Source organism: Cetorhinus maximus, chromosome 1, assembly GCF_964194155.1.
Source record: "Cetorhinus maximus chromosome 1, sCetMax3.hap1.1, whole genome shotgun sequence".
Taxonomy (NCBI): Eukaryota; Metazoa; Chordata; class Chondrichthyes; order Lamniformes; family Cetorhinidae; genus Cetorhinus; species Cetorhinus maximus.
In genome coordinates, this window is record NC_135879.1 from 246,053,518 (window position 1) to 246,080,257 (window position 26,740).

Sequence of the window (26,740 nt, forward strand, 5' to 3'; positions counted from 1 at the left end):
CTCTATCTGTGTCTCTCCCCCCAAACCCTCTCTGTGTCTCTCCCCCCCCAACCAATCTCTCCGTCTCTCCCCCCCACCCTCTCTCTCTGTCTCTCTCCCCCCCACCCTCTCTCTGTCTCTCTCCCCCCCACCCTCTCTCTCTGTGTCTCTCCCCCCCCCAACCCTCTCTCGCTGTGTCTCTTCCCCCCCACCCTCTCTCTCTGTGTCTCTCCCCCCCACCCTCTCTCTGTGTCACTCCCCCCTGACCTTCTTTCTGTGTCTCTCCCCCCGACCCCCTCTCTGTGTCTCTCCCCCCGACCCCCTCTCTGTGTCTCTCCCCCCCAAACCCTCTCTGTGTCTCTCCCCCCCCCAACCAATCTCTCCGTCTCTCCCCCCCACCCTCTCTCTCTGTCTCTCTCCCCCCCACCCTCTCTCTGTCTCTCTCCCCCCCACCCTCTCTCTCTGTGTCTCTTCCCCTCCACCCTCTCTCTCTGTGTCTCTCCCCCCCACCCTCTCTCTGTGTCTCTCCCACCGACCCTCTCTCTCTGTGTCTCTCCCCCCGACCCTCTCTCTCTGTGTCTCTCCCCCCGACCCTCTCTCTCTGTGTCTCCCCCCCCGACCCTCTCTCTGTGTCTCTCCCCAGCCCAATCTCTCTGGTAACTGATGTTTTTTTTCTCTTTCAGAATTACGGTTTTGCCCAGAGTGTTGTTGCCTCACGAACCCTCCTGAGCAGCCCCTCGCTGAGCTCCTCACCTCAGTCACAGGTAAAGTGATCCCTGGGGAGGTTCCCTGTCCAGCTTATTCCTGACTCCACTCTCACTGTATTCCACTTGGCGCCGAGCCAGTTATTTTCTCCAAACATATACTTCATTCAGAAAAATTTGCAAAGTACAATACATAAGAGCACAAGTTTGGTATTACACACAGTGCAATACAGTTCCATTTCTTTCATTACAGTGTGTAACACTCTGAGATGTCTCACCATTCACAATTAAAGGTTATAGAGAATGTTCATTTTATGTGTGCACATTTTCTGGTGCACACAGCCCCAGGGATTCTACTTGGTTTCCAGCTCCTTGGTATCCTATGGCGGGAAGGTCTTGGACATTGACCTTTCACCATTGTGCCTCGCAGCACTGGCTCAAGTCTTTAGTGTGTCCCTCAGCACGTGGTCCTGGATCTTGGAATGTGCCTGTCTGCAACACCGACAGCTCTTTGCACTGGAAGACCGACAAAGTTTGGGGAGACCAAGGAGCATCTTTCACTGAGTTGAAGACACTCCGGCAGCAGTTGATCTTTATCTCGGACGTGCATCCCGGGAACAGCCATAGAGTACAGAGTCCTGTGTTACGGAGCTGCTTGGGATAAACCTGGACAAAAATCACTGAGAAAGGACACTTGGAAAGAGATGCAAAGGCACATTTCAGAAGGAAATGGATAATTGTCTCTTTCCTGCAGCAGGCACCTTGTGTGGTGAGTAGCACTGAGACTCCGGGTGTGCAGGAAGGGTCTGACTGGCAGGGTCCTTCTCCCCGCCAGCCACAATACGTCTTGGTGCATGTTTGAACGTTCTGGCGTTGAGGCATTCTGCCAGATGACCTTGATGGTCTTCTTGGGAACCATCTGACAGGATCCACCATCCCCTTTTCCCGGAGGCCCTTGAGGATGTTACATCTGGACTTGTGGTCTAAGATGCTTTTCTCCACGAGGTTAGGTGTAGCTGAATGGAGCATTCCACGGCAATGTGGCCAAACCCATCCTTCACCACACTGGTGATTGGTAATTGCCTACCAAGGGCCTACACACAGCTTGATGGTTATCTTCCGAGATTCTATAGACTCCGGAACAGTTCCTACAGATTGGAGGGTAGCTAATGTAACCCCACTATTTAAAAAGGGAGGCAGAGAGAAAACAGGGAATTATAGACCAGTCAGCCTGACGTCGGTAGTGGGGACAATTCTAGAGTCCATTATAAAAGATTTAATAGCTGAGCACTTGGAAAACAGTGGCAGAATCGGACAGAGTCAGCATGGATTTACGAAAGGGAAATCATGCTTGACAAATCTACTGGAATTTTTCGAGGATGTAACTAGTAGAGTTGATGAGGGGGAGCCAGTGGATGTGGTTTATTTGGACTTTCAGAAGGCTTTCAACAAAGTCCCACATAAGAGATTAGTGTGTAAAATTAAAGTGCATGTGATTGGGGGTAGTGTATTGAGATGAATAGAAAACTGGTTGGCAGACAGGAAACAAAGAGTAGGAATAAATGGGTCTTTTTCCGAATGGCAGGCAGTGACTAATGGGGTACCGCAGGGATCGGTGCTGGGACCCCAGTTATTCACAATATATATTAATGATTTAGATGAGGGAATTAAATGTAATCTCTACAAATTTGCAGATGACACAAAGCTGGGTGGGAGGGTGAGCTGTGAGGAGGATGCAGAGATGCTTCAGTGTGATTTGGACAAGCTGAGAGAGTGGGCAAATGCATGGCAGATGCAGTATAATGTGGATAAATGTGAGGTTATCCATTTTGGTAGCAAAAACAGGAAGGCAGATTATTATCTGAATGGCTATAAATTGAGAGAAGGGAATGTGCAATGAGACCTGGGTGTCCTTGTACACCAGTCACTGAAGATAAGCATGCAGGTGCAGCAGGCGGTAAAGAAGGCAAATGGTATGTTGGCCTTCATAGCCAGAGGATTCGAGTACAGGAGCAGGAATGTCTTGCTGCAATTGTGTAGGGCCTTGGTGAGACCACACCTGGAATATTGTGTGCAGTTTTGGTCTCCTTATTTGAGGAAGGATGTTCTTGCTATAGAGGGAGTGCAGCGAAGGTTTACCCGACTGATTCCTGGGATGGCGGGACTGACATATGAGGAGAGATTGAGTCGATTAGGATTATATTCGCTGGAGTTCAGAAGAATGAGGGGGGATCTCATAGAAACCTATAAAATTCTAACAGGACTAGACAGGGTAGATGCAGGAAGGATGTTCCCGATGGTGGGGGAGTCCAGAACCAGGGGTCACAGTCTGAGGACACGGGGTAGACCATTTAGGACTGAGATGAGGAGAAATTTCTTCATCCAGAGAGTGGTGAGCCTGTGGAATTCGCTACCACAGAAAGTAGTTGAGACCAAAACATTGTATGTTTTCAAGGAGTTAGTTATAGCTCTTGGGGCGAAAGGGATCAAAGGGTATGGGGAGAAAGCGGGAGCAGGTTATTGAGTTGGATGATCAGCCATGATTAAAATGAATGGCGAAGCAGGCTCGAAGGGCCGAATGGTCTACTCCTGCTCCTAGTTTCTGTGTGACCACACATAAAGTTGACCTTTGGGATGAGGTCAACATTGGGTATATTCCCTCTCTCTTTGTCTAGAGTTTTCCTGCCCTGTATGTCCCTGTCGACATGGCCCATTTTCGATCTTCAGATAAAGTGGAAGATGTCTCGGGTGACCACAGGTGAGAGTTATGGGCCAGACCTGCACCACATGCAGCAACACCGAGAGCACCTTGAACCCGATGACCAGGTTCTTACCCATTTTGGAGAGGTTGTGTCACTCCCACATGCCCAGTTTCTACTTCACCATGGCTCTGTGCTCCTGTCAGCTTTTGGTGATGCCCCCACCCCTCTGAACCATATCCCCAGCACCTTCAGGTAGTTGGACTAAGATTTACTTTGGCCCCCAAGGCCAGTTCGAACTGGTTGCGGATGCTCATCAGTCTTGAGCCAACAGCGGATACGAGCAGAAAATGGCGACGTTATTCATCTACAGACTTGCCTGACTCCAGATTTGATTGGAAAACTTTCCGATTCCCAACTGTGGATTGAAACTGTACTAGTAATGTTTATGTAGAGCAGTTAGATCCAATTGTGGATTCCCTCCTCAAGCCTGATTTTAGAGAGAATGTTCATCGTGTAGATGTGCGCTATTCTGTTAAAGACCTCCCCTAGTCTAAGATGATAAGGGAGATGTTCATTCTCCTGTCCTGTACAAATGGCCTCAGGCTGTCATATCCCTGTGCAGCACGAGAAATCTTCCTGCCGGATATGGCGCAGACCTGATCAATGTGGATCACAAACACCAGACCACTCGACTTGATTGGACAGACTTTTGTAGGCCACATTAATCAGCGAAATGAGCACCAATTTCTGATTTCAGTGCTGTTTGTGGATGAGGGTGATGATACCTTTCCTGATCGATTCTGACATGCTGCCGGCTAGAAGCATACCCTTGCACACTTGTAGCAGGTCTGGGCCAATCCAGTCCCACAGAGTTGAACGTGACTTGGCCGGCAAGCTGTCGCTTCCCAGATTATTACTCGTCTTGAAGAACCTAGCGGCATTTGTCAGCTCGTTCATGTGTAAACTCCTCCCAATCACTGCCCTCTAAGACTTCTGAGATCAAGGGCAAGAAGGAGTGGGAGGCTGTGCGGTCAGCGTGCTTCACATCATACAGCCCAGCATAAAAGGATTTGCTGATGCTTCAGATGTTTCGGCCATGATGACATCACCAAGTCATCCTTCAAGAGCCGCTCTGCCTAGATGCTGATCTTGGAGGCTTCTGAAGCAAAGAACGAGGCCTGCTACTCTTTAGCCGAGATCCTCCTTGACATCAACCCCCATCAACTTCAGCCGGAGCAGATTCTGCAGCTTTTCTGGAGTCGGGACATTTCCTTCTACCTCTCTCTTCTGAACATCTTTAAGGATGAAGAACCTCTTGATGTTCACCTTGATTTCTTCCCGCAGCACGTTAGTGTCTCAAGGGTTGGGGGCGGGGGAGGTTTCATGGTTCTCCAAACTTGCCTCTGGTTCACCCCACAGTCAGCCTCTGAACTCATCGCTTCTCTTGTCTATCCCACCAGGCTCATGTTCACAGCCCCCAGTCTGCGGGACACTGGAGTACAGGCAGGAGCCAGGGCGTGAACTGAGTCATAATTCTTAACCTCAGCTGGGAGCAGTACATAGCCCTATACGTCCACCTCCCCGCAGCCCCCTCCCCCAATCATACCCCTCCCTTCCTCTTCAATCCCCCCCATTTCGACCCCCTCTCCTCTCATTCCCCGCCTTTCCTCCCTGTCATTGTCAACTCCCCTTTAAATCCTCCTCCGCCTACTTCATTCCCCCTGGCCTTTCCCCTGCCATTCCCCCTCTCCCTCTTGATCCAGTGTTGATGGCTTTTCTCTCTCTCTCTCAGTTCTCTTCTCCGGCTGTCAGGAGGCCTGATGGGGATTTCCAGGTGACAATGATTCCAGGGGATGGTGTGGGACCCGAGTTGATGCATGTCGTCAAAGAGGTGTTCAAGGTAACGGCCAAGAGGCCATGGACCCTGCGCACTCGCAGAGGGGGAGGGCTGGTTCGGGGGGAGAATTGGGGCGGAGATGGGGCGGGTGTGGGTCAAAGGGGAGGAGGGCCGGGCGTGGGTCGGAGGGCCGGGCGTGGGTCGGAGGGCCGGGCGTGGGTCGGAGGGCCGGGCGTGGGTCGGAGGGCCGGGCGTGGGTCGGAGGGCCGGGCGTGGGTCGGAGGGCCGGGCGTGGGTCGGAGGGCCGGGCGTGGGTCGGAGGGCCGGGCGTGGGTCGGAGGGCCGGGCGTGGGTCGGAGGGCCGGGCGTGGGTCGGAGGGCCGGGCGTGGGTCGGAGGGCCGGGCGTGGGTCGGAGGGCCGGGCGTGGGTCGGAGGGCCGGGCGTGGGTCGGAGGGCCGGGCGTGGGTCGGAGGGCCGGGCGTGGGTCGGAGGGCCGGGCGTGGGTCGGAGGGCCGGGCGTGGGTCGGAGGGCCGGGCGTGGGTCGGAGGGCCGGGGGTGGGTCGGAGGGCCGGGGGTGGGTCGGAGGGCCGGGGGTGGGTCGGAGGGCCGGGGGTGGGTCGGAGGGCCGGGGGTGGGTCGGAGGGCCGGGGGTGGGTCGGAGGGCCGGGGGTGGGTCGGAGGGCCGGGGGTGGGTCGGAGGGCCGGGCGGACTGGGTGTGGGTCGGAGGGACGGATATGGCTGGAGGGAGTGACAGATGGGTGTGGGTTGGAGGGGTGGGACAGGGGCGGAGGGGTGTCAGGTCAGATGGGCGTGGAGGGGTCAAAGAGTTAGGACGTTGGGTGAGGGGTCTCTGTTTAAGGTGTTATCTGTCCCCTAAGGCTGCGGAGGTGCCAGTTCAGTTTGACGAACATCATGTGAGTGAGGTTCACAACATGGCCTCAGAGGAGAAACTGGACGAAGTCCTCAACTCCATGAGATTGAACCGAGTCGCCATTAAAGGTACAAGGTGATGGGGGAGATGCGAGGGTTCACGGAAAGGTGATAATTCCTTATAGTATCATGATAGTAATTGTTTTAATAACCTCCCTCCTTTTCACCCTTCGAGTTTCTCCTACTATTTTTGGGATGTTTTCTGTGTCTTCCACATTGAAGACAGACATATAATATTTGTTGAACGTCTCTGCCATTTCCTTGTTTCCAGTTATTAATTATCCAGTCTCACCCTCTGAGGGACCAATGCTCACTTTAGCTACTCTCCTCCTTATATACTTAGCCAACTGCAAATAAGAAATAGCAAAGGAAAAAAATCACTTGTGGGAGTGGTTTACAGGCCCCCCTAACAGTAGCTACACTGTTTGACATTCTACATCAAGTCATGGGGACATGTAAGAAAGGTACTGCAATAATCATGGGTGATTTTAATCTTCATATAGATGGGACAAGTAGGATTCACAAAGGTAGTCTTTAGGATGAGTTCTTAGAATGTACTCCGGACAGCTTCTGAGGACAATACATTCTGGAACCAAACAGGGAGCAGGATATTTTAGATTTGGTAATGTGTAATGTGAAAGAATTATTTAATTAATTTATGGTAAAGAATCTTCTGGGCAAGAGTGATCATAACATGGAATAATTTCACATTCGGTTTGAGGGTGACAAACTTGAGCCTGAAATTAGTGTTTTAAACTTAATTAAAGGCAATTTTTTTTATTCATTCATGGGATGTGGGCATCGCAGGCTAGGCCAGCATTTATTGCCCATCCTTAATTTCCCTTCAGAAGGTGGTGATGAGTTGCCTTCTTGAACTGCTGCAGTCCATATGGTGTGGGTACACCCACAGTGCTGTTCGGAAGGGAGTTCCAGGATTTTGACCCAGCGATAGTGAAGGAACGGCGATATATGTCCAAGTCAGGATGGTGTGTGACTTGGAAGGGAGCTTGCAGGTAGTAGTGTTCCCATGCATCTGCTGCCCTTGTCCTCAGTAGAGGTCATGGGTTTGGAAGGTGCTGTCAAAGAAGCCTTGTTGAGTTGCTGCTGTGCACCTTGTAGATGGTACACACTGCTGCTACTGTGCGTCAGTGGTGGAGGGAGTGAATGTTTAAGTTGGTGGATGGGGTGCCAAACAAGTGGGCTGCTTTGTCCTGGATAGTGTTGAGCATCTTGATTATTGTTGGAACTGCACTTATCCAGGCAAGTGGCGATTATTCCATCACACTCCTGACTTGTGCTTTGTAGATGGTGGACAGGCTTAGGGGAGTCAGGAGGTGAGCGTACTGTGCAGAATTCCCGGCCTCTGACCTGCTCTTGTAGCCACAGTATTTATATGGCTAGCCCAGTTCAGTTTTTGAACAGTGGTAACCCCTGCGATGCTGATGTTGATAGTGGGGGATTCAGTGACTGTAAGGACATTGAATGTCATATGGAGATGGTTAGATTCTCCTTTGCTGAAGATGGTCATTGCCTGGCACTTGTACGATGTGAATGTTACTAACCTAATTAATGCCTCTAGACTTCAGCTCTCAGGTCCTGATGTCTCTCGCTCCCTCTCTCAGCACTCCTTGTCTCGTGGATAGCCAGAACAGCACCTCTACCCTCACTGCTCCGAATTCTCCTATATTCTGTCTAATAGCACTCTTGTCAAGTTGGACTTAATGCTACTCACTTTGTCCCTTGGTAAAACCTCCTATATTTTAAGTAGCTGTGATTCCAGAGACCTTAATTAGGCCCTGCTGGCTAGGGACCAGTTCTAGCAGGCCGCAAAATTAACTAATTCTGCAGTTGCCACTAGCGAGCAGCTTGTTTATCACGAGACTGAAAGAGACTATAGTTTAAAGTTTAATGCTAAATGCAAACTCGACTAGATTTTAGAAAAGAGATCAACCCTTAAAATCCCCTAACTCACCAAATTCCTTGAATGAGGTAATTACCCTGTCTAGCAGTACTCCGTCGTGCTTGACTTTGTGCTACTTTACCCTCCTAATTCTGTACCTTAACTCGTTGTGTTCACAGGGAAGATCTACACGCCGATGGAATATAAGGGCGAGCTGTCATCCTATGAGATGAAGCTGAGGTAAGAGCTGATCTGTCCTCTGATCAGGATTGTGGGAGGCGAGGGGTTTGGGATTGGGAATGAAGGTTCTCTGAATCCAAGATCATTGCTTCCGTTGTGTCCCCATGTGAGAAATCTGACAGAGGTGGGTGTGGGATGATGGGGTGAAAGAAGCAGGATAGGGGTAAAAACATAGAAAATTTACATCACTGAAGGAAACCGTTCAGTTCGTCATGTTTGTGCTGACCGAAAGAGTTATCCAGCATAATCCCACTTTCAGCTCTTGGTCGGTAACTCTGTAGGTTGTTGTCGACACTTCAAGTGCATATCCAGTGCAATGCAATGAAGATTCCTGCCCCTATTACTCTTCCGCACAATGAGTTCCTGGCTGCCTGTACCCTCTGGGTGAAGTAATTACTCCTCAACCTCCCTCTAACTCTTCCACCACTTGCTTTAAATCTCTGCCACCTGGTTATTGACCTCTCTACTAATGGAAATGGGACCTTCCCATCCACTCTATCTAGGCCTTTCATCATTTTCTACACTTCAGTTAAATCTCCCCTCAGCTTCCTCTGTTGCCAAGAAAACAGCCCCAGACTAATCCAAAACCAAAATACTGCTGCTGCTGGAAATCTGAAATAGAAACAGAAAATGTTGGAAGTACTCAGCAGGTCAGGCAGCATCTGTGGAGTACCCCCAGCCGTTCCAATCTTTCCTCATAGCTAAAATTCTCCATTCCTGGCAACATCCTTGTAAATCTCTTCTGTACCCCTCTCCAATGTAATCACATCCTTCCTGTAATGTAGTGACCAGAATTTTACACAATACTCTGCTTGTGGCCTCACTTGTTTTATACAGTTTGAGCATAACCTCCCTGCTCTTACATTAATGCCATGGCCAATAAAGAAAAGTATCCTCTATGCCTTCTTGACCACCTTAACTGTCTGTCCTGTTACCTTTAGAGATCTGTGGACATGCACTCTAAGGCCCCCCCTGTAATTCTATACTTTTCAGAATCCGACCATTTATTGTGTATTCCCTTGCCTCGTTTATACCCCCCCAACGTTACTTTATACTTTTCTAGGTTGTGCTGCATTTGCCAGTTTTCTGCCCAGTCTACCAGCCCATTGAGATCTTCCTGCAGTTTACAGCTTTCTTCCTCATTACCATCTACATGGCCATTTTGGTATTACCTGCAAACTCCTTAATCATATCCCTACATTGAGCATTGTCAATATCCATCCATCTACGAAAGATGATGGACAGGCAGCAAACAAATCCATTTCAGATGGGGTGTCTTCATATGTTGCACCTTTTGTTGATGGCTAAAGAGGCCAATCCTTGAGAGGCAGGTTCTGCCATAAGTGCAGCGTATAAAGCTACCAAGTGTTGTTGTGGGCTGTTATTTTTGGTGTTGGTGTCTGTTGTCACAGAATCACACGGCGCAGAAGAGGCCCTTCGGCCCATCGAGTCTGCACGTGAGAAACACCTGACCTACCTACCTAATCCCATTTACCAGCACTTGGCCCATAGCCTTGAATGTTATGACGTGCCAAGTGCTCATCCAGGTACTTGTTAAAGGATGTGAGGCAACCCACCTCCACCTCCCTCCCAGGCAGCGCATTCCAGACCGTCACCACCCTCTGGGTAAAAAAGTTTTTCCTCACATCCCCCCTAAACCTCCTGCCCCTCACCTAGAACTTATGCCCCCATGTGACTGACCCTTCAACTAAGGGGAACAGCTGCTCCCTATCCACCCTGTCCATGCCCCTCATAATCTTGTACACCTCGATCAGGTCACTCCTCAGTCTTCTCTGCTCCAACGAAAACAACCCAAGTCTATCCAACCTCTCTTCATAACTTAAATGTTTCATCCCAGGCAACATCCTGGTGAATCTCCTCTGCACCCCCTCCAGTGCAATCACATCCTTCCTATAATGTGGAGACCAGAACTGCACACAGTACTCCAGCTGTGGCCTCACCAAGGTTCTGTACAACTCCAACATGACCTCCCTACTTTCGTAATCTATGCCTCGATTGATAAAGGCAAGTGTCCCATATGCCTTTTTCACCACCCCACTAACATGCCCCTCTGCCTTCGGAGATCTATGGAGACACACGCCAAGGTCCCTTTGTTCCTCAGAACCTCTTAGTGCCATGCAGTTCATTGAATATTTCCTTGTCAAATTACTCCTTCCAAAGTGTATCACCTCACACTTTTCAGGGTTAAGTTCCATCTGCCACTTATCTGCCCATTTGATCATCCCGTCTATATCTTCCTGTAGCCCAAGACACTCAACCTCACTGTTAAGCACGCGGCCAATCTTTGTGTCATCCGCAAACTTACTAATCCTACACCCCACTAGTCACCTATGTCGTTTATACAAATGACAAATAATAGGGAACCCAGCACAGATCCCTGTGGTACGTCACTGGACACTGGCTTCCAGTCACTAAAACATCCTTCTGTCATCACCCTCTGTCTCCTACAACTAAACCAATTTTGAATCCACCTTATCAAATTACCCTGTATCCCATGTGCATTTGCCTTCTTTATAAGTCTCCCATGTGGGACCTTGTCAAAGGCTTTGCTGAAATCCATATAAACTACATCAACTGCACTACCCTCATCTACACACCTGGTCACCTCCTCAGAAAATTCAATCAAATTTGTTAGGCATGACCTCCCTCTGACAAAGTCATGCTGACTATCCCTGATCAAACCTTGCCTCTCCAAGTGGAGATAGATACTCTCCTTCAGAAATTTCTCCAATAGTTTCCCTACCACTGATGTGAGACTCACTGGCCTGTCGTTCCCTGGCTTATCTCTACAACCCTTCTTAAATAGCGGAACCGCATTAGCTGTTCTCCAGTCCTCTGACACCTCCCCCGTGGCCAGAGAGGAATTAAACATTTGGGTCAGAGCCCCTGCGATCTCCTCCCTTGCCTCCCTCAGCAGTCTGGGCCACAAATCATCAGGACCTGGAGATTTGTCCACTTTTAAGCCTGCCAACACCTCCAATACCTTGTCACTCCCTCTATCAATTTGCTTAAGAACCTTGCTGTCAAGCTGCTGTCGCCACTGGTCATCATGGTGTAGCATGCCAGCCCACAGGAGGTGTTGCCATTTTCTTCTGTCATCAGCTAGTGACTCCCAGATGCAATAATTGATGTTTAGGGCCTCAAAGTGGAGCTTTGGGTGTTCCACTGGTTGCCTGGCTCCAGCTGCCTCATGATACAGGAAGTCTTCGGGACCATCTTTCATTTTGCGGGTGTGCCATGAGCCAGTGACTTCACCTGAACTAGTTGTTTGGCAGTGCAGAACCTGCATATTGCTTTACAAAAGGGACATTTTTTGTCAAAGCTTTTCGTCTAGCACTCACCAGGACAAACCATGAGGATTGCATGAGGAGAGTGCTGATTAGTTGATAAATTGACTGTGATTAGTAGAGGCATTGCCATGGAGAATTCACCAGGCAATTGTGACTGACAGTTAACTGCCAAGCATTGTCTGAAATTTAAACCAGGTAGCTTGACTCTGGTCAAGACATTAATCTGGGGAATGAACCAGCGAATGGCTGTCACTTATTTTGTTTAGCTGAGACAGGTGCAGTGTGTGTTCATGTTTATTTCTGTCTGCAAAGAACAGGGTTTTGTGTATTAATACGTGTAGCTTCTAGAGAATTACACTGACACACAATTTCAGATTGTCAGTCGGGCTCGCACTGTGGTGCATTTGCGTGTACTGGAAGCTACATGTATTAATCCACAGGGCCTCTACTCGTTGCAGACAGAAAGAACATTGCACCTGTTTCAGTACACATATTGCACCAGTTTCAGCTAAACAAAATAAGTGACAGCCATTCGTTGGTTTATTCCCCAGGGCAGTGTCTTGACAAAGCAGCCTGGTTTAAATTTCAATCAATGCTTGGCAGTTAACTGGTCACAATCAACTGGCGCATTCACTATGGCAGCACCTCTACCAATCACAGTCCCCTTGCCAACCAATCACCACTGTCTTCTCATGCAGCATAAATATGTTGTTTCCCCTGACATTGGTATTTTCTCGCGAATTGTCCTGATGAGCGCAAGACAGAAAGCGTTGACAAAAGATGTCTCTTATTTCGGCAATACTTGAATTCACCTCTGTTTGGTGAGTGCTAACAAACCAGGGCACTCTGCCTTTGTGAGGGCTGCCCCATTTGTGATTGTGTCCTGCCAGGATATGCCCACAATGTGCAGCAGAAAGCAAAGATAGGAATTGTTAAGTTTCTTACTAGCTGTAAGTCGACCATGTTTCACAGCCATACAGCGAGGTTCTGAGAACAGGCTTTATAAACTATCAGCTTGGTCCTAAGGGTCAGCTTGATGTTTATGTTATTCGATGACTGTTTTGAGAGCTGTCAAATATTGATCTATACCACAAAAAAACAAGGGACCCAGTTTTCAGGCCGTGGAACCCCATTGGAAACGGCCTTTCAGTCACAAAAACACCTTTGTGTTCTGCCGCTGAGCCAGTTTTGGATCCAGTGGTACCACTTTGCCTTGGACCCCATGAGCTTTTACTTTAGTGACCAGTCTTCAATGTGGGACCTTGTCAAATATCTTGCTCAGATCCCTGATAGATTGCCTCATGTGTGCTACCTTCATTGATGCTCACGTTACTACCTCCGAAAGTTCAGTCAAGTTAGTCAGACACAATGTTCCCTTAACAATTCTGTGCTTTCTGTCTTTGATTAACCTGTGTCTTTCTAAATGAAGATTTATCCTCAGAATTGTTGTAATAATTTTCCCATCATTGAGGTTGGGCGGACTGGTCTATAAGAACTCGGTCTATCCCTTTTTAAACAATGGTACTAAGTTAACTGTCCTCCGGTCTTCTGACAACACACCTGTAGCGAGAGAATTTGACAATGCAGCACAGAGTCGCGAATATTTCCTGTCTGCTTTTTTAATAACCCTGGGATATATTTCACCCGGGCCTGGTGATTTATCTGCTTTCAAGAATGCTAAGCTCCCTAATATTTTCCGTCTCACTATGTTAATCTCTTCCAATATTTCACCCTCCTTCTCCTCCTCAGCTAGATTGTATCATTCTGCACTTGTGTGAAGACGGACCTCTGAGCTGTGTGGCCATGCAGCAAGCGGAGGGATCTTGCACGCAAGTCGGTCCCTCGAAGTTATACCTCTGCAGCTGCACAATAATATTTAACGGAGTCACAGACTTAAATTAATCACCCCTGCAGTCCAATAAAAAATTTGCTGTTAAGTCCTGCTGCTGACCACAAAGGGGTCAGGAACAGTGGTGCGTGTGCACTTGGCCTGCACTGTGGCCACTAGCACACGCGGAGAATCTCCCACCAAGACAGTGGGTATGTGCCCTGTTGCTCCCAGGCCAGTTTAACACTGCAACTTCAAATCTAAACAATATTTTTCTTTGGATTTATTTAGAACAAGCTGAACAAATGAGCAAGTTGGAAAGCCTTTGTGCAGGGTGTTTCATGCACTTTGGTAGGGAGAATAGAGGAGCTGAATATTATTTAAATGGAGAAAGGTTGCAGAAAGCTGCAGCACAGAAGGATTTGGGGGTCCTCATGCATGAATCACAAAAAGCTAGCATACAAGTTCAGCAGGTAATAGGGAAGGCAAATGTAATGTTGGTCGTTATTTCGAAGGGAATGGAGCCTAAGAATAGGGAAGTCTTGCTAAAATTATACAAGGCACTAGTTCGACCATACCTGGAATACTGTGAACAGTTTTGGACCCTTATCTAAGGAAAGATAAACTGGCATTGGAGGCAGTTCAGAGAAGGTTCACTAGGTTGATTCCAGGTGTGGAGGGATTTTCTTATGAGGAGAGGTTGAGTAGGTTGGGTCTGTACTCATTGGAGTTTAGAAGAATGAGAGGTGACCTTATTGAAACATATAAGATTCTTAGGGAGCTTGACAGATGTTGTGAGGTTGTTTTCCCTTGTGGCAGAGCCTAGGACCAAGGGCATAATCTCAGAGTAAGGGGGTGCCCATTTAAGACAGAGACGAGGAGGAATTTCTTCTCTGAGGGTGGTGAATCTGTGGAATTCTTTACCGCAGAGGGCTGTAGAGGCTGGGTCGTTAAGTATATTCAGGCTGAGATAGACAGATTTTTAATCAGTAAGGGAATGAAGGGCTTTGGGGAGAAGGCAAGAAAGTGGAGTTGAGGATTATCAGATCAGCCATGATCTCATTGAATGGCGGAGCAGACTCGATGGGCCAAATGGCCTAATTCTGCTCCTACGTCTTATGGTGTTGCTACAGAGCCTGGCTAACTCCGTTGGTAGATAATGGGTTTGAGCCCCAGATTGGGTGATGAATTTTTTTATTATTATTTTTTTCAGAATTTTTTTTTTCACCAGTAGTGAAACTCCACAGCTAAGAACATCTGGTTTTGATTTCCGACACTGGCTCTCACCAGGCTAATCGGCTGTTGGCGGAAAAAAATATAAAATTACAAGAACCCGACTGTTAAAATGGTTGCTCTGAGTAGTAGCAGTTTTTTTTCTTTTGACTGGTTTTGTTGTAAAGGAGGCGGTTATAAGATACCAGTTTGCAAAGAAATGTTTAGTTCAGCGACAGAAAGTGGAGCTGCACTTTAAGCGTGTCTCACTTTAAACAGCCTGACACTGACACTGCATCTGCACATGGGCAGAAAGTGCTCTCTCCTCATGCTTCAGCACAAATAAACGCAGCCCAGACAACTAGAGGGAGCGTTGGACGCACGTTACCATTTGCCTCTACTCTCTTCCCTCTCTTGTCCTTTATGCATTTTGGGAGAAACCGTTCCCTTTAGTGGAGGGGTCAAGAGCCAGAGGACATTGATTTAAGGTGATTGTCAAAAGGATCAAAGATGACATGAGGAAAAACCTTTACACGCAGCGAGTGGTTAGAATCGGGAATGTGCTACCTGAGACTGTGGCTTTCAAAAGAGAATTGGACAATTGTCGGCAGAAAAAAGATTTTCAGGGATATGGGGAGGAGGAGAGGAACTGGCAGTAGCTAAATTGCTCCGAACCAGCATGGACACAGAGCCGAATGATCTCCTGTGCTGTAATCATTCCAGAGTTCTGTTTCCAGCCTTGCTTCTCTCCCGTCTGAATCTATGTTCATGTTTCCAACCCCAGCCAAATTACTTCAATCCCTCCAGTAGTACGATCAAACTCCCTCGCTGGGACATTGGTCGCTGCTCTGTTCAGGTGCAACCTGTCCGGCCTGTATGGGTCCCATCTCCCCCAGAGCCAGTCCCAATGTCCCAGGAATCCAACGCCCTCCTGCACCATCTCATCAGCCACCTATTCATCAGCTTTAACCCTCTGTTTCAATGCTCACTATCACTTGGTGCTGGGAGATGACCAATTATGCGGTCCTGTTTGCTAGTTTCTTTCCTAGCCACCAAAAATCTGCCTGCTGGACATCGTTCCTCTTTGCACCCATATCATTGGCAACAATATGCACCATGACCACTGGCTGTTCACCCTCCCTCCCCCCGCCTCTCAGAGTGCTCTGCAGCTGCTTGGAGACATCCTTGACCAAATATGTACTGCCATTTCCGCTCTGGTCCTTGCACTATCCTTGGCCGTCTCTTGATATTCCGGCTGCCCCTGCTCAGTTCTGTGCTCTCTGATGAGGTGAATGGGGGCAGAGTGGACAGAGGTGCCTGACAAGTGTCCTGAGAGACAAGAGGCGGTGGCCTCTTTCTGTGCTGTTAATACGCTCGGGCTGATTCTGTTCCTGTTTCTCCTCAGGAAGAAACTCGACTTGTTTGCAAACGTGGTCCATGTTAACAGTTTACCAGGTTATCCCACACGGCACAACAACTTAGACCTGGTGATTATCCGTGAACAGACGGAGGGCGAGTACAGCTCACTAGAGTACGAGGTAAGCAGAGTTCCGCACCTGAACCCCAGCCCCCCCCAAACAGCCAGGTTTCTGGTTCCTATAGCCTCGGTTCCAGCTTTGACTCTTCTTTCCTCTTGGGGTTAGAGCGCTCATGGAGTCATCGAGTGTCTGAAGATCATCACAAGGGAGAAATCCCGCCGCATCGCAAAGTTTGCCTTTGACTACGCCACAAAGAAAGGTCGCTCGAAGGTCACCGCCGTGCACAAGGCCAACATCATGTGAGTGACAGACCCCCATGGCTGCAGCCCCCATCCTGACTCCATCTCTCCCCCTCCTTCCCCCACCCCCGCCCCCCCATTGCTCTCCTTGTTTCCGCCTGGGTGATTATGTTTCTGGTTCTTCACTGACAGGAAGTTGGGTGATGGGCTCTTCCTGCAATGCTGTAAGGAGATGGCCGAACTCTACCCTAATATCAAATATGAGTCAGTGATCATCGACAACTGCTGCATGCAGGTAAATCGGGGTTGCCCTGGGAACGGCCTGGGTTGGTGGGGTGTCGCTGCGGGAACTCCGCGGTTCGCGGGACATTGCCCGGGGTGTCGCCGGGGCACCGTCAGGGGTAGCTGAGAAACAGTGTGGGCCTCCGGGTCAGTGCTGTGCTCTGACCTCCCCGTCTTCCTCTTGGCCACACACCAGACCTCCTTTCAGTTGTTCTCTTCCTTGGTTGATCAGCATTGATTCTCTACCCTCTGACCCCACAGCTTGTGTCCAATCCCTATCAGTTCGATGTCCTGGTTATGCCGAATCTTTATGGAAACATCATTGACAACCTGGCAGCCGGCCTGGTGGGAGGAGCTGGGGTTGTCCCAGGAGAGAGCTTCAGTGCCGAGTATGCAGTTTTTGAAACGGTAAAGAAATAGAAACAGTTTGTCGCTCGGTTCAACTGGGGCATCAGCAATGGGTGGGGGGCAATTGAGGGCAGTGGATCACACACTGTCCTTTCACACTCTGGGACAGTGGGTCACACACTGTCCTTTCACACTCTGGGACAGTGGGTCACACACTGTCCTTTCACACTCTGGGACAGTGGGTCACACACTGTCCTTTCACACTCTGGGACAGTGGGTCACACACTGTCCTTTCACACTCTGGGACAGTGGGTCACACACTGTCCTTTCACACTCTGGGACAGTGGGTCACACACTGTCCTTTCACACTCTGGGACAGTGGGTCACACGCTGTCCTTTCACACTCTGGGACAGTGGGTCACACGCTGTCCATTCACACTCTGGGACAGTGGATCACACACTGTCCTTTCACACTCTGGGACAGTGGGTCACACACTGTCCTTTCACACTCTGGGACAGTGGGTCACACACTGCCCTTTCACACTCTGGGACAGTGGGTCACACAATGTCCTTTCACACTCTGGGACAGTGGGTCACACGCTGTCCTTTCACACTCTGGGTCAGTGGGTCACACGCTGTCCTTTCACACTCTGGGACAGTGGGTCACACGCTGTCCTTTCACACTCTGGGACAGTGGGTCACACGCTGTCCTTTCACACTCTGGGACAGTGGGTCACACGCTGTCCATTCACACTCTGGGACAGTGGGTCACACACTCCTTTCACACTCTGGGACAGTGGGTCACACACTGTCCTTTCACATTCTGGGACAGTGAGTCACACACTGTCTTTTCACACTCTGGGACAGTGGGTCACACACTGTCCTTTCACACTCTGGGACAGTGGGTCACGCACTGTCCTTTCACACTCTGGGACAGTGGGTCACACACTGTCCTTTCACACTCTGGGACAGTGGGTCACACACTGTCCTTTCACACACTGGGACAGTGGGTCACACGCTGTCCTTTCACACTCTGGGACAGTGGGTCACACACTGTCCTTTCACACTCTGGGACAGTGGGTCACACGCTGTCCTTTCACACTCTGGGACAGTGGGTCACACACTGTCCTTTCACACTCTGGGACAGTGGGTCACACGCTGTCCTTTCACACTCTGGGACAGTGGGTCACACACTGTGTCCTTTCATACTCTGGGACAGTGGGTCAAATAGGAACATAGGAAATATGAGCAGAAATAGGCCATTCAGCCCATCGAGGCTGCTCCACCATTCAAACAGATCATGGCTGACCATCTATTTCTTACACCATTTTTTCACTATCTCCATATCTTTTGATGTTATATCGCAGTATATTACCCCCATTCCCATGTGACACCGTATTACAGTTATATCCCAGTATATTACCTCCATTCCCATGGTATGATGGTATATTACAGTTATATCCCAGTATATTACCTCCATTTCCATGTGACGCATATTATAGTTATATCCCAGTATATTACCCCCATTTCCATGTGATGATATATTACAGTTATATCCCAGTATATTACCTCAATTTCCATGTGATGGTATATTACAGATATATCCCATTGTATTACCCCCATTCCCATGTGATGGTATATTACAGATATATCCCATTGTATTACCCCCATTCCCAAGTGATGATATATTACAGTTATATCCCATTGTATTACCCCCATTCCCACATGATGGTATATTACAGATATATCCCATTGTATTACCCCCATTCCCATGTGATGATATATTACAGTTATATCCCATTGTATTACCCCCATTCCCAAGTGATGATATATTAGTTATATCCCTGTATATTACCCACATTTCCATGTGATGATATATTACAGTTTTATCCCAGTATATTACCCCCATTCCCAAGTGATGGTATGTTACAGTTATATCCCTGTATATTACCCCCATTCCCAAGTGATGATATATTACAGTTATATCCCTGTATATTACCCCCATTCCCATGTGATGGTATATTACAGTTATATCCCAGTATATTACGTCCATTTCCATGTGATGGTATATTACAGTTATATCCCAGTATATTACCCCCATTCCCATGTGATGGTATATTACCGTTATATCCCAGTATATTACCCACAATCCCAACAGATGGCTCCTGTTCTCCCCTCACTGACTGTTCCTGTTTTGTTTCAGGGAGCTCGCCATCCCTTTTCACAGGCGATGGGCAGGAACATTGCCAATCCCACCGCCATGTTACTGAGCTCTGCCAATATGCTGAAACACCTGAAGTAAGTTGCTCTGTTGCTCCATCTTGCTGTTCGGTCCTTTGGTAACTTTTCAGCTTCTCAAGTTGAAGGCCAGTGACATCATCCCCCTCTCTCCACAGCCACTCCCTTGCACGTTTTGTGTTCCCTGGGTGTGGACAACATTGGAGACTGACAGCCCCTTGATTATAAGGTCAGAAGTGGGGATATTCGCTGATGATCGCACTGTGCAGTTATATTTACATTCAGGTACTGAAGCAGCCTGTGTCCATATGCAGCAAAACCTGAACAACATTCCGGCTTGGGCTGATATGTGGTGTGAATGTTACTTGCTCTTTAAGTGCCAGGCAGCGAGTGTCTTCGTGAGAGAATCCGGTCACCTCCCCTTGACACTGAACCTTTGCTGAATCCTATACCACAGGATGTAACAAATGGTGTCCCACAATGATCTACACCGGGGCCATAACCTTTCACTATGTTATCATTATACAGCTCCAATAAAACTCCAGAAGCTCGATACCATCTTAATTGTCACCCCGTCCACTACTTCAACATTCAGTCCCTCCACCACTGACGCACGGTGGTAGCAGTGTGTGTACCATCGACAGGATGCACTGCAGCAACTCACTGGGCTCCTTCGGCAGCACCTTTCAAACCCACGATCTCTACCACCTAGCTGCCATCTGTCAGTCCAAATCTTGTTTCTTCATTACGGAGAGGGATTGTGAGTGGAATGTTGTGGGAACCATCAGTGAGCAGTGATATTCCTGATTTTATGGTACTGAAGATGGTTGGGCTGAGGGCACTGCTGTAATGAGCTCTTGCAGTGATGGCTGAGAAGCTTGGCCTCTGTGATACCACCTTAACCCTGTGTGTCAGATTTGACTCCCGTCTTTTCCTTTGACCCATTAACCTCAGTAGGGGGTTGAGGGGGCGATTCAAGGCCTGCATTCTTTTCTCTCTCTCTCTCTCGCAAGCCCCAACCTCCTGCCCTCTCTTCTTGCCCCGCCCCCCCCCCCCCCAAACTGGCCTGCTTTCTCGCTTTGCCCCCTCACCCTCACACTCGGTTGCTGTGTGGCTCAGACTGTTTGGGCATATTTTTTTGTTGATGTTCTCACTGTTCTTAACAGGTTGAATTATTAAAAGTCATGTTCAATATGAATAACACCCAACTCTTATTCTGCTGCAGCTTAGAATTTCACTCCAACCTGGTCTCCGAGGCTGTGAAGAAAGTCATCAAACTGGGCAAGGTAGGGGGGGAGACTGGCCAGAGGGAGCGGCACGGATAGCTGGGTGGGAGAGGGACAATGAGGTAGGTGGGGGGGGGTCTGTGTGACGGCTGGGGGTGTGTGGAGGTCTTGGGTGGGGGACGGGGAGTTTGTGTGGGAGATGGTGGGGGAGGGGGGTTGTGTCATGTGTGGGGGGTGAGGGGCTGGTTGTGTGTGAGGGATGGGGGGGATTGTGTGGAGGGCTGGGAGTGGAATGTTGGGTTGTGTCGGTGGGGTCTGGGTGTTGGTTGAGTTTTTTGGGGGGTTGGTGGGGTGGGTTTTGAGGGTGGTTGGTTGAGTTTTTTGGGGGGTTGGTAGGGTGGGTTTCGAGAGGGGTGAGGGGGTGTTGGTTGAGTATTTTGGGGGGTTGGTGGGGTGGGTTTTGAGGGGGGGTGGGGTGCGTTTCGAGAGGGGTGAGGGGTGTTGGTTGAGTTTTTTGGGGGGTTGGTAGGGTGGGTTTTGAGGGGGGTGGGTTGGGTTTCGAGAGGAGGTGTTGGGTTTTGTGTTGGATTTTGAGGCGGGGTTGGGTTGGGTTTTGAGGTGGGGTTGGGTTGGGTTTTGAGGGGGGGTTGGGTTGGGTTTTGAGTGGGGGTGGTTTGGGTTTTGAGGGGGGGTTGGGTTGGATTTTGAGGGGGGGTTGGGTTGGGTTTTGAGGGGGGGTTGAGTTGGGTTTTGAGGGGGTGGTTGGGTTGGGTTTTGAGGGGGGGTTGGGTTGGGTTGTGTTTTGAGGGGGTGTTGGGTTGGGTTTTGAGGGGGGATTGGGTTGGGTTTTGAGGGGGGGTTGGGTTGGGTTTTGAGGGGGGGGTTGGGTTGGGTTTTGAGGGTGGGGGGTTGGGTTGGGTTTTGAGGGGCCTGTGCCCAGTGTATCCACTTTTTTCCCCATGGTTTTTGAATGATTTTATCTTCATTTAGCCACATTGTTTATTTGATTTCCGTTTATTTTGTGGTTTCTTTTTCATTTCTCCTTTTGATTTATTTCTCCCTCACTCCCTCTCCCTGGGAATAGGTTCGGACCCGAGATATGGGCGGTTATTCCACCACCAGTGATTTCCTGAAGAGCATCATCGATAATCTGCACCCTCCTCGTCACCGCTAGTCCGCCTCAGGTCCTGGAACTCATTGGGTTCCCTTTAGAAGCAGCTCCTCCTGTCGTGAGTTTGGACTTGATGCTGTCATTGGATCCCTGGGGACTGTCGGAGACCCTCCTCTTTCCCCTGCCCCCATTCAGAAATCCTTTGGAAGGAATGAGTTAAAGTGTTTGTACCTGTGTACTGGTGGAGCTTATGGGAAAGTAATGTCACCGTCTGAATGTGGAGTGGATGGAGTGACCCGAGTGTCTCCCAGTGACCTGGTCCAGTATTTAGTGTTTAACCCTTTAACCTGCCCCATACTATGCGCATTGACCAGTTCTCACATAGAGAACAATATCCAGGAACCCTCTTACTCACCATTATTCCTGATTTGTGGATCATCTCTTTTATTTCCCCTTTGTTTCGTTGAGATTGATTTTGAAGATTTTCAGATTGTCTCAGCCCCAGGATGGAGAAACGACGTAATGAACTTCAATCATGATGTAAATAAATGACATTTACAAATCAGATAACTGACACCTCGAGGAAAATTTCTTGAGATTTTTAGCATCTGAATCACTGACACTGGAGTAATTGGGGGCATCGCAAATCAGGTAATCTGCAGGGTGCCAACCTTAGCCCCACCTCTCCCACGTCTGTTACAACATCTGTAAAATGCTGCATTTGGAGCAGTCAATGTTAGTCACAAATAAACATTCCAGCACTTTGTCAATGATAGTCTGCATCACTTTGTTTCACTTGATAACCTGAGTACTTCCGGCGTAGTTTGAGAACATGATGAAGAACTTGTGATTCTGCAGTCCCTTTCAAAGCTGCAGGGCATTCCAAAGTGCTTTACAACCAATGAAATACTTGTGGCGTAGTCACTGTAATGTAAGAAAGTCCATGAATGCAGGAGGGGAAGTGATCAGCCTTGGCACATTGAGGCCATTTCTGTAACAAGGGAAGGGGTGGCCTTGACTAGCATTGAAGTCCTGGTGGAGAGGGTGAATAGAGCGAGGGATGGGGGAATTTAAATAAATATGGTGGGTGGCTTGGGGACTTGAGGGAGAGCAGATCACTAAACCTGTAACAGGTTTCTGAACAGAACACTAAACAAATGAAACAAGAGCGAGCAAGTAATCTGTGAATGTAGAACATTCAAAACCAAGGTGGAGTTAGAATTACTAGCTATAGAGTCTCATTTATAGCTCTCAGTTGGCCGAGGCATTGCCATGAAGAAAGCAATCAGAGTCGACTTGCCAACCAATCAGCACTCTTCTCCAGTAGTATAAATTGTTGTGATAGTTTGAAATTTGGAATTGTTGTGTTTGTCCTGAGGAGTGTAAGGCATAAAGCTTCAGCAACATCTCTCTTTTCAGCAATCTTCAAGTCTCATTAATAGACAAGGTTTGGCCAGGGCTAGGAACTTAACCCTGGCTACAATGTTTTTGATGGAGATATGCCCTAAAATGGGGTAGCTGGCAGTTTTTAAATTTAATTTTTAAAAAATTCATTCATGGGATGTGGGTGTTGCTGCACAGGCCAGCACCTTTCATTTATTTATTTAATTTTATTCATTCACGGGATGTGGGCGTCGCTGGCTGGGCCAGCATTTATTGTCTAACCCCTTTTTACCAATTGCCCTTGAGAAGGTGGTGATGAGCTGCCTTCTTGAACCGCTGCAGTCCGTGTGGTGTAGGTACACCCAGAGTGCTGTTAGGAAGGGAATTCCAGGATTTTGACCCAGGGACAGTGAAGGAACAGCGACATATTTCCAAGTCAGGATGGTGAGTGACTTGGAGGGGAACTTCCAGGTAGTGGTGTTCCCATCTATCTGCTGCCCTTGTCCTCCCAGATGGTAGTGGTCATGGGTTTGGAAGGTGTTGTCAAAGGAGCCTTGGGGAGTTCCTGCAGTGCATCTTGAAGATGGTGCACACTGCCTACTACTCTGTGTTGGTGGTGGAAGGAGTGAATGTTTGTGGATGTGGTGCCAATCAAGTGAGCTGCTTTGTCCTGGATGGTGTCAAGCTCCTTGAGTGTTGTGGGAGCTGCACTCATCCAGGCAAATGGAGAATATTCCATCATACTCCTGACTTGTGCCTTGTAGATGGAGGACAGGCTTTGGGAAATCAGGAGGTGAGTTACTCCCAGTGTTAGTAAAGGATTATGTCTTTGAGAAAGCGAGGATGGGTTTCTGTTCAGAGAGAATCAAGATGGAGAGAGTTAAGCAGCAAGGGAAATAGTACAATTGTCAGTGTGGATTACAGGCCATTCAGTGGAGGTGGGATTGAAGGAGAGACAGTCAACAACAATACGCTGAATTAAATCTACATTTGGTCTTTGTGGTTGTGGGGAATGGTCTAGAGTGTATGATAATGACAGGGGAAAGGGACTGAGCCAGATGTTGTGGGACATGTTGGTACTAACGACAGAGAGAGGGCAGGCATCAAGGTCCTGTGGGCAGATTTTCAGCTAAGAAGGAAGTTTCAAAAGTAGGACCTCAAAGGTAGTAATCTCTGGGTTGCTCCCAGCGCCACATACTAGTGAGAGTAGGAATAGGAAGATGGTGAGGGCCTTGAGGCCTCGTGCAAGAAGGAAGACTTCAGGGTCTTGGGGGCATTGGGACGAATTCTGGGGCAGAAAACACCTATTCAAAAGAGAATGGTTGCACCTCAACAGGACTGGCACTATTGTCCTCACGGGGAGGTTCACTATTCTGGCTGGGGAGGATTTAAACTAAATTTGCACGGTGCGGGGTGGGGGGGAGGTGGACACTAGCAAATAGAAGCGGAAAAGAAGAGTAGGAATCGGAGATCTCAGAATTGTTACAACACAAGAAGGTTAGTGGGTCTGCCCTGTCTGTGGCAGCTCCTTGAAGAGGCAATTGACCTAGTGCCAATACCCTGCCTTCTCCTGATGGCCCTGCACATCATCTGTATGATAAAGTTTAGGGTGGCTACAGAAAAGGACAAGGAACAGTCCAGAATAAGAATGATTAACTGGGGGAAAGCCACCTTCAATGGAGTGAGAATGGATCTGGACCAGATCAATTGGAAGGTTGGCAAGCAAAACTGTAACCGACCAACAGGCTACCTTTTAGAGAAGGATACTTTTGGCGCAGACGAGGAAAGATAGGGCCAACAAGTGGACATGAAGTGGGAAGAATCCAGAGCTCCCTGGACGACAAAAGAGATAAGATAAAGAGGAGAAAGTGTGTTGACGACAGATGTCATGTGGGAAATGCAACTGAGAACCAGGCTGAATATTGAAGGTTCAGAGGGGAAGTGAAAAAGCAAATAAGAGAAGCAAAGAGGGAGTATGAAAAGAGACTGGCAGCTAATATGAAAATTGAATCCATCCTTAAATCGCCCTCGAGAAGGTGGCGGAGAGCCACTGCCTTGAGCCGCTGCAGTCCGTGTGGTGTAGGTACCACCCACAGTCTTCTATAGGCATACACATAGTAAAAAAGTGGTAAAAGGAGATTTATGGGGACATGGCTGAGATATATGAACACTTGCATCTGTCTTTACCAAGGAAGAAGATGCTGCGCAGGTCATGGTGAGAGAGGAGATATTTCAGACACTGGAATAGTTCAAAATAGATGATGAGGTGTAATTGGATAGGCTGTCTGTACTTAAAGTTGATAAAAGTACCAGGACCGGATGAGACGCATCCATGGAAACGGAGGTAAGTGAGAGTGGAAATTATGGAGGCCATTTTAGATTCGAGTGGGGTCAAGGGGACTCGGGAATTGCAAATGTCACACCCTTGTTCAAAAATGGCTGTGAAAGTTTCTAGAAACAAAATTAAGTAATTTGGGCAAGTGCAGGTTAATTAAGGAAAGCCAGCATGTTGGGACCTTTGCTGTTCCTGATATATATTAATGATCTAGACCTTGGTGTACAGGGGACAATTTGCAGATGTGGTGAAATGTGAAGTGATTCATTTTGGTAGGAAGAAGATGGAGATACAATATCAAATGAAGGGCATAACTCTAAATGGGGTGAAAATTATTTTTTATTCTTTCACGAGATATGGGCGTTGCTGGCTAGGCCAGCATTTATTGCCCATCCCTAGTTGCCCTTGAGAAGGTGGTGGTGAGCTGCCTTCTTGAACCGCTGCAGTCCATGTGGTGTAGGTACACCCACAGTGCTGTTAGGGAGGGGGGGAGTTCCAGGATTTTGACCCAGCATAAATCATTGAAGGTGGCAGAACAGGTTGGGCGAGTGGTTAATAAGCATACAGCATCCTAGGCTGAATGGGGGCGTAGATTATAAAAGCAAGAAAGTTATGTTAAACTTGTATAAAACACTAGTTCGGCCTTGACTGGAGCATTGCGTTGAGTTCTGGATGATAGACTTTGGGAAGGATGTGAAGGTGTGAGAGGGTGCAGAAAAGATTCATGAGAATGGTTCCAGGGTTGAAGAACTTCAGTTACGTAGAAAGATTGGAAAGGTTGGACTGTTTTTCTTGGAGAAAAGAAAGTTGAGCTGAAATTTGATAGAGGCGTTCAAAATCATGAGTGTTTTGGACAGAGTAGATAGGGAAAAGCTGTTCCCAATGGTGGAAGGATTGAGAAGAAAGAACACAGATGTAAGGTCATTGGAAGAAGCAATGGCGACATGAAGAAAATCTTTTATCTCTCAGTGCGTGATTAGCATCTGGAATACACTGCCTGAGTGTGGTGGAGGCAGGCTTAACTGAGGCATTCAAGAGGGAATTGGATTATTATCTGAAGGTGCAAGGTTAAAGTTACTGGAGAAGGGGAACGGCACTAGGTAAATTGTCCCTATAGAGACGAGGCAGACACAATGGGCTGAATGGCTTCCTTCTGCTCTATAACGATTGTGATTCTGTATAGGATCCTGTAAAGGTTTTAGCCAAAGTCCCACTCCCTATGGTATAAGTCTTTTGACTGAGCAGGTTCTCCCTTCTGTCTATTCAACATCTCAATGCTGTACTCCCGCACTCTCCCCATACCCTTTGACGCCTTTAGAGTTTAGAAATCTAGCTATTTCCTTCTTAAATATATCCAGTGACTTGTCCTTCACAGCCCACTGTAGTAGAGAATTCCACAGGTTCACCACCCTCCGAGTGAAGAGGTTTCTCCTCATCTCAGACCTAAATGGGCT

The 26,740-nt window shown here is 48.3% G+C and overlaps 1 protein-coding gene across 1 annotated transcript; it reads left to right on the forward strand.

Moving 5' to 3' along the window:
* The first annotated feature begins 662 nt into the window (after positions 1–662).
* On the forward strand, positions 663–22,343 carry idh3b (isocitrate dehydrogenase (NAD(+)) 3 non-catalytic subunit beta). The gene is made up of 11 exons (XM_078555363.1): positions 663–743; positions 5,178–5,285; positions 6,104–6,224; positions 8,235–8,295; positions 16,052–16,184; positions 16,290–16,423; positions 16,556–16,658; positions 16,907–17,053; positions 19,197–19,291; positions 20,457–20,517; positions 21,542–22,343. The coding sequence occupies exons 2-11, from the start codon at positions 5,226–5,228 to the stop codon at positions 21,629–21,631; spliced, it is 1,005 nt and encodes a 334-aa protein (XP_078411489.1). The 5' UTR covers positions 663–743; positions 5,178–5,225; the 3' UTR covers positions 21,632–22,343.
* The last annotated feature ends 4,397 nt before the right edge of the window (positions 22,344–26,740 follow it).

Bases quoted from the DNA above. Each gene is read 5' to 3' on its own strand.
- idh3b (XM_078555363.1), top strand. From the start codon at position 5,226: ATGATTCCAGGGGATGGTGTGGGACCCGAGTTGATGCATGTCGTCAAA. The intron at 6,225-8,234 runs GTACAAGGTGAT...TTGTGTTCACAG, and splicing joins GAACCGAGTCGCCATTAAAG to GGAAGATCTACACGCCGATG. The intron at 8,296-16,051 runs GTAAGAGCTGAT...GTTTCTCCTCAG, and splicing joins TCCTATGAGATGAAGCTGAG to GAAGAAACTCGACTTGTTTG.